The following is an 8,091-nucleotide window of genomic DNA, read 5'->3' on the forward strand; positions in this document are numbered from 1 at the left end:
CCACCTAAAGATTCCAGCTGTTTCTGGGGAATTCTTAGGTGTTCCGGATACAGTAGCATGCACTGATACGGCGCGTTGCCACACCCACCACACAACAAACCACCTCAGGATTCCACATTAGGACTCGATTGCAGCCGTGCAACAGGCGACACCTCAGCGCCACTCTAGTTGCAATGGAATGGAACACTGAGATTTTTTTTTTCATCAGTTGGAGTGCCAGTCCTGCCACCAACCCCCGACTTCACCCTGCAAGTTGGTAGGCAAGCTAGCAGGGCTGGATGCAGGTTAACGTCATACCCAGGACGGACCATTGCAGGTTGGTTAGCCTAAATATTAATCGGTTTCTGAAAAAAATAATAAAACATCAGGTACTTATCTTTTGTCCTTTCTTTTCTTTTCTGTTTTAATAATATGGTCTGTCGTGAGAAGTGCCGATCGCCCGTCTAGCACTCGAACAGATAAACGTGATAGCTTGTTCGATTACAAAGTCATTTATTGGTTCCGTCATTTCTGGGGGTGGAGTTCGTCTGGGGAGGGGCGTGGTCTCCTATGTAAGTGCGCACGTGTCCCTGTTTACAGAGGGCAGAGACCTGCTGAGAGCAGAAACAGAGACGACATCGAGAGCTGAATTACCCAAAGTCGTTAAGCCGAAGAAACGAAAAGTTTAAAATGCCAGTAAGTTGCACAGTGTTGTTTTTTTTTTATTTGACACAAAACAAATGGACTAATGTCGTTGTGCGCAATTCATAATTAGTAGTGTGTTATCCTTTAGTTTTGGAGCTAAAATATGTCGGAGCGAGTGGAAAAAAACGAAAGTACGGAAAGTTGGAAGGGTGACAGCTTTTGCAGATCACTTAATTCAACCATGTGCTTCTTTCCCCGAGATTTTGTTTAATGCTGGTGAAATGTGGGCAGTGACATTGTTTGTAATCTTCAACGGCTTCTCTGAAAGCTGTGGAGCGAAACAGGTACCCCAAGTTCATGCCCGGGCATGTTCGCCGTTCTGCGCAAGCGTCGTGGTGGGTCGCGGCAGGCACTTTCAGTAAATCGCCTTGAGCCTTTCGGATAGCCACGATACCATGACGGCGACACTTTCAGATTTTAAATGAATCTCTCCTAATATATAATTATATATAATATAATATAATATATAAGAGGAAAGACGCCTCACGCCTGGACAAACTGGTGAGGAAGGCAGGCTCTATTGTTGGCATGGAGCTGGACAGTTTAACATCTGTGGCAGAGCGAAGGGCGCTCAGCAGGCTTCTATCAATTATGGAGAATCCACTGCATCCATTAAATAATGTCATCTCCAGACAGAAGAGCAGCTTCAGCGACAGACTGCTGTCACTGTCCTGCTCCACAGACAGATTGAGGAGATCGTTCCTCCCCAAACTATGCGACTCTTTAATTCCACCAGGGGGGGGGGGTAAACGTTAATATTTAACATTATACATAGTTATTGTCTGTTTTTTTTCACCTGTATTATTATCATTCTTTAATTTAATATTATTTATTGTATCAGTATGCTGCTGCTGAAGAATGTGAATTTCCCATTGGGATTAATAAAGTATCTATCTATCTATCTATCTAATTTGGGCAATACGATATGATAAACTTTTTCATGTTATGTTGTCGCTTCTCATCTACAATTTGTGCCAATTTGTCAGGTGGCATCTTTGTGTTTTATTATGTACATGTGCCTAAATCATAATTTTACCTATTAAATCGTCGTAAAATATTTGCAAAAATTAATTCCTGGATTTAAGAATGAAAAGATATATAGCTTATATAGAGTATATGCTGGATGACACACCCTTCCTGTTGGGGCAATCGCAGCTGGGCATGTTGCTGTAGTCGTGCATGCAACTCTCAAAACTTCTTGCACCCTAAGCCTTTGAGTGGATTGTCATTAGATCTTAAAGAATAAGGTGTGTATTTTTAAAGTTATTTTTATTTTACATATACAGTATATTTGCATTTGCCATGCAAAGTTGTGTTCTAAAGTGTTTTCAGTACATCTTTTAAAATATCTTGCCTTCACTGGCAGCTAATGGCGCATCACGAGAAAGTAAGTCATTCTCTAACCCACTTAGACCAATCCCAACCAGCATATAGGGCACAAGGCAGGAACAAACCCTGGACAGGGCACCAATCCATTGCAGGGTGAACACACACACACCCCATCTACACATTGGGGCCTATTTAGTATCACGAATGCCATAACCTGCATGTCTTTGGAGTGTGGGAGGAAACCGGAGCACTTGGACACAGAGAGAACATGCAAACTCCACACAGGAAGGACCTAGGATGTGAATCCTGGTCTCCTTATGACAAGGCAGCAGTTTCTACCACTGCACCTTGGTGCCACCCTCACCAGAAAATAAAAGCTTAAAGACTTATCAAATACATCCAAAACAGTTGTTGAGTATTGATCCACATTTTGCTATTAAAAAACTATTATAAAAATAATTTACACAATCCATTTTTGAAAGAAAATAAAAAACAATATCATGACATGCAGCCATTCTAAAAGAAGACTTGTCTACCAACCCCATTTCAGCATTTCTCTTTTTCTGCAATAATCTTTCACACCTCTGGGTGCAATTTCCTTTTGGAAGACCAAATCTCAGTAAACATTTTGTGCCACTTGATTGGTTTTGTATTGATTTACTTTTGTATTTATGTGAGATCTCACATAAGCAAATACAAAAAGTGTCCTTAACATGAGAAAAGTGGCACCAGGAATACGAGATAAAAGAATTATTTCCCGATCCCCTTTGTTTTTCACAAAATTATTGAGTTGGGTTCAGAAATCTCTAAAACATCAATTTGAAACATTTTATACCATGTTTATCCAGTTTTGAGCTGCAGCGTTGTTAGCCCCTTCCAGCAGCACAGTGTTCAAGGCAGGAACACACCCTAAACTGGGTGCCAGTCCACTTGTAGGCACTTTCCTGCACACACCTGAGACTGACTTTGAGTAACTGTTTGACTTGACACACATCTTTGGGCCGGGGGCTCAAAACCAGAATACCAGAAAGTTCAATCTTAAGGCTTCAAGCCCAAGACATTGGAGCTGCAATGCAATTATTAAACAGTCAGTCAGCCATTGTCCAACCCGCTATATCCTAACACAGGGTCATGGAGGTCTGCTGGAGCCAATCCTAGCCAACACAGGGCGCAAGGCAGGAACAAATCCTGGGCAGGGCACCAGCCCACCGCAGGGCACATACACTAGGGACAATTTAGGATCTCCAGTGCACCTAACCTGCATGCCTTTGGACTGTGGGAGGAAACCCACGCAGACATGGGGAGAACATGCAAACTCCATGCAGGGAGGACCCAGGGAGCGAAGCCGGGTCTCCTTACTGCGAGGCAGCAGCGCTACCACTGCGCCACCGCAATTATTAAACAACTGAATTAAAATAAGTACCCCACAGTGTTGTCCAAATGGTTGTGCTGGATGGACAGTCTTGGTGATTACAGCTGGGCCTGGCCCAGCTCCACCACCATGCTTGCCTGACTTTTAGTTATTTTATATTTTTTTCCATCTAATTCTGCAGCTCTTTGTAGACCTGTTGCATCCGCCGTTTGAAAGAGAGAGGCAGAAGCACAAGAAGAAGCGTCTGGTGCAAAGCCCCAATTCCTACTTCATGGATGTTAAGTGTCCCGGTAAGATTTTGGTAGAAAATGTAATCAAGGAATGAAAATTTTAGAATTGGTATGTCTGTCTGTTATATAGTACTTTAAATAATGTGTTAATGTCTTTCATTTTGAGCCACGGTCCTTTATTTGAAACACATCTTACACACTCTGTAATGGCGAGGCACAAGATATGGCCCTTTCTGGAGTTTAGATCTGCATTACGGCATATTTTTTACAGTTAATGTTCGGAGATTTTCCACCAATCTCTAAAATAAAGAACCCTAAAGAGAATTCACAGTTCATTCAGTGAAGGCCGGCACTCCAGTATAATCTCCATAAGCTATGAAAAGACCCTCACAACCACTATTCTTGATAACTGGTTTGAGGAACTTTCTGTGAAATGCAGTGTGAAGTGTTCCTTGGACGTGACACAACTTACATGGCCCAGATGGCTCCATTTTTATCTTTCTTGGCATGCAGGTGTGCATTAACCCCCCAAGTTTGTGACCGTTTAAGGGTTAAGTAAATGAATAAGACTTGTTTTCTTTAACTATTGTTTTCATTAATCTCATTAGTAAGCTGCAGCTAATATCCTACAAGCTAGATCAATAAGACCTTTTCAAGCACGTTTTTAAAGGAAGCAAAATATTGTCTAATTATCGTTACCAAAGTCCCTGAAAATATCGAGATTTAATCTTTTTTCAATAGCGCACTCCCTAACTCTTATCCAAGGCAAACAAATTCCTGCAGATCTCTAAATTTAGTTCAAGACTTTTATAATTACCAGGAAACTTTCACACCGCAGGACTCTTGACTGATCACTGCACTATGTCGCAATCTTGAGAGTCTACCAACCTTTGTAAAATATAGAGTGATATGAAACATCACCTCAGGGATAGTACATAGGCTTAAAAACAGTTATAGCATTGGATGGTGCTAGTTTGAAAGCTCCCTGAACTGGCAGTCTGAAACTTTGATAATCCTTATCGCCATCTGTGGCATCTGTGCCAGTTATGTTTGTCATAGGTGAAAATGGTGTCTCCTGCTTATCCTTGTCTTTCATTCTCTTTTTGATTTACATGCATTCTTGTGACGGGCCCACCCAGGCTGCTACAGGATCACCACAGTGTTCAGCCACTCGCAGACTGTGGTACCTTGTCCTGGCTGCTCTTATGTGCTGTGCCAGCCTACTGGAGGGAAATGCCACTTAACGGAAGGTATGGTGACAGCATATATTCGATAACATGAGTTATTTGTTGGCTTAACTTGTGGAAAAAATCTTGGTCTCAATTTGCTTCAACAGGTTGCTCATTCAGAAGAAAACAGCATTGATTGAGTCTCTTGAAGCAGCAGAATCCTTGAATTGGGTTTAAGGGACACTCTTTCCCCCTAATCTGGAAAATGCCAGGCAGTTCTGTTTTCTTACATCCATCTAGCATTTGGTTGTTCTTTGGGTGGGGTGGGGAGATCCTCTTTTAGACAAATTTTTAAAAATGTTCCTACATGGTCTTAAAGAGGAGGCTGAACTAATTCATTATATTGTGGAAAAGCCAATTGGACACAAGAGCCAGATAGGCCAATAGAAAGCAAGCTTCATGTTCCACCCGAGTGTTCAAATTTAAACTTGATGGAAAACCATCCAGCAAAATTATTCTTAATTTACTCCACTTTTTTAAAAAAACAAGAAAAGCTGTTTGACAAATGTCTCTCGGCATCAGGCGACTGTGTTACCCCAATGGAAGTACTCAATCGAAACAATCAGAGAATGAGATGTCATTCATTGGTTTTGCTCATTAGCTTTTTAATTTATTTTATTTACCAGTTGACCTTTTCTGCCTGTAATAAAGATCAGTATATTAACACATCTTTGAAATAATTATTTAGAAAGACAATAAAATAAGGAGTGGGTTATAAATCTATCTTTGGGGAAAAAAGTTTATTAAGTAAATTCACAGTTAGGTGACCTGGGTTCGCTTCCCGGGTCCTCCCTGTGTGGAGTTTGCATGTTCTCCCCGTGTCTGCGTGGGTTTCCTCCGGGCGCTCCGGTTTCCTCCCACAGTCCAAAGACATGCAGGTTAGGTGGATTGGCGATTCTAAATTGGCCCTAGTGTATGCTTGGTGTGTGGGTGTGTTTGTGTGTGTCCTGCGGTGGGGTGGCACCCTGCCCGGGATTGGTTCCTGCCTTGTGCCCTGTGTTGGGTGGGATTTGCTCCAGCAGACCCCCGTGACCCTGTGTTCGGATTCAGCGGGTTGGAAAGTGGATGGATGGATTCTGCTAATATTCTCTATGACAATAGCTATAAAATGTATAGAATAAATTATGACATTTACCTATTTGGCTGTTGTCTTACAACATATATATCAAAATATATATTCCGACATTTGTCTGTCTGTCCGCTTTTCACAAGAGAACTATTTAACGTATTTAGATTGGGTTTTTTTCTATAATTTGCTTGAACATTCTGGTTGATTTTGCAACTCCGAGCCACCACAATCCCATTTGGCTATGTCATTGTCACATCATTTTCTAACCTGCTTAATCCGGATCAGTGCTGTGTGTTGGTGCTGGAGCATAACCGAGCTAGCAAAGGGCACAAGGCAGGAACAGAAACTGGACAGAGCGTCAGAGCATCACAGGGCAAACGCACACCACACACTTGGGCTAATTTAACGTTGCTAATTCTCCTAACCTGCATGTCTTTCTTTGGAAAGTGGGAGGAAACAGTGGGTACTCGGAGGGAACCCATGCACACACCGAGAGAAAATACAAACTTCACCCAGGGAGGACCTGGGATGTAAACTGTGGTCTTCTTACTACAAGGCAGCAGTGCTACCACAATGCCACTGTGCAGCCCCCATTTAGCTATGATATTGTAAAATGCTGTTATAAACCTGGGTGTTTTATGTACTCTACTAATACATGTGATTATATTGTTACCACCATATGAATCATTGGTTAAAAAAATCAACAAAAAAAGAGATCTCTCTAAAGTAAACAAACATATGAAAATTCAACATTTGACTAAGTTATGAATATTTGTTTTCTAATTTATTTGTGTCCGATTGACTGCTCTGCAAGTGTGGCCTAGTTGTCCAGACTCCCAGAACACACCTTGTGTGCCTCTTTGGGCCAAAATGGCTCCCAATAACGACTTACTGCTTGAAAGCTCCTCCTACTGGAAGACTTGGGTTTAATTTTTTTTCTTTCAGCAATACATTTGATTTTCTTAAAGAAAGCATTGATCTTTTTTCTCTTAAAGGGAACACCTGATTGTTTGCAATGCACTAACTTCTTTTGTAGGCCTCTCTGGAGACACGGTGACTGTGATAAGCACTTACTGTATAAATGAAAGCCGTTTAATGGCCATTCTTTAATCTGTCACACTTTTTGTCTTGCTTTCCTTACTGTTCTGTCATATTGAATGTGCTGAAGTGTTTATCATTTTCCAGCACTGAATACATTGCTGGATACACTTTGGAATGGTTCTGTAATGCACGGTCTTAATCCTACTGCTGTAAGTGGCATTATGTAAAAATAAAATTTCATATTAATAATTGTACATTTTCATTGTTTTCTTTTTTTCAAAATTTTATTTTTAAAATCTTTTCTCTGTGGATAAATTCTGCATTTTTCACCCACTGTCAGCTTATCGAATAGTAGTCAAGCACCCTCACTAACACACAAAACACTTGGCTCACTTGCACATCTAATTCTTGACCCAGGGTTGTCTAATTTTGTACCAGGAGAGCCTATTGTGGACAGGGGTTAGCCATCCAAATTGTCTTAACCGCCATGACATTGTACTACCTTGAACCCCTTGTCCAACTGCAACCTTATAATCCAGTGATTACTAAAAAAAGAACCGTCTTTGCTGCCTGCCTGCTTTCTTCTTCCAGTCTACATTCAAGTAGAAGCAAAATGGCTACTGGCCCCTAGTGGCATCTCAGTCTGATGCTTCCACTTCATAATAACAGAATCTGGGCTTTTTTTTTTTTTTACTTTCTCCTATACAAAGTATTGGAATCGTCCAAAAATTTGATTTCAAGATTTTAATGAATCTCGACGTTTTAGACCTCCCTGAGTCTGAAAATACAAGTTTTGGAATTGTGTGTGTGTGTGTAAACATGATAACTTGAGTACACTTTCACTTAGGTCAACCAAATTTTGCTATTTCCGCTAACAGGAAGTGGTACTGTTTTATTCATGCAGCGGCAGAGCCCAATTGATTCAACTTTACTTTTATAGTAATTGTTCAATATATTAATTTGATTTGTTGTTGATTGTTCTTTATTGTACATAATATAAAAATCATTGTCTTGCAGTTTACTCCTCAAATATTCATCCCCATATCTGAGTATACAAGAAAGTCTGGGGGAGACAACTCCCGTTAGTTTTGTGACAGTACACGACAGTACTGCGTATCGGCACCTCGGCAGCAGTAA

The 8,091-nt window shown here is 40.9% G+C and overlaps 1 protein-coding gene across 1 annotated transcript; it reads left to right on the top strand.

The window, feature by feature from the left end:
• The first annotated feature begins 542 nt into the window (after positions 1-542).
• On the top strand, positions 543-7,201 carry LOC114662829 (40S ribosomal protein S27-like). Its single transcript, XM_028816515.2, has 4 exons — positions 543-675; positions 3,567-3,675; positions 4,755-4,865; positions 4,952-7,201. The coding sequence occupies exons 1-4, from the start codon at positions 670-672 to the stop codon at positions 4,978-4,980; spliced, it is 255 nt and encodes an 84-aa protein (XP_028672348.1). The 5' UTR covers positions 543-669; the 3' UTR covers positions 4,981-7,201.
• The last annotated feature ends 890 nt before the right edge of the window (positions 7,202-8,091 follow it).

Source organism: Erpetoichthys calabaricus, chromosome 12, assembly GCF_900747795.2.
Source record: "Erpetoichthys calabaricus chromosome 12, fErpCal1.3, whole genome shotgun sequence".
In the NCBI taxonomy this organism is placed as follows: Eukaryota; Metazoa; Chordata; class Cladistia; order Polypteriformes; family Polypteridae; genus Erpetoichthys; species Erpetoichthys calabaricus.

Bases quoted from the DNA above. Each gene is read 5' to 3' on its own strand.
- LOC114662829 (XM_028816515.2), top strand. The intron at 3,676-4,754 runs GTAAGATTTTGG...GGGCCCACCCAG, and splicing joins CATGGATGTTAAGTGTCCCG to GCTGCTACAGGATCACCACA. The intron at 4,866-4,951 runs GTATGGTGACAG...TTGCTTCAACAG, and splicing joins GAAATGCCACTTAACGGAAG to GTTGCTCATTCAGAAGAAAA.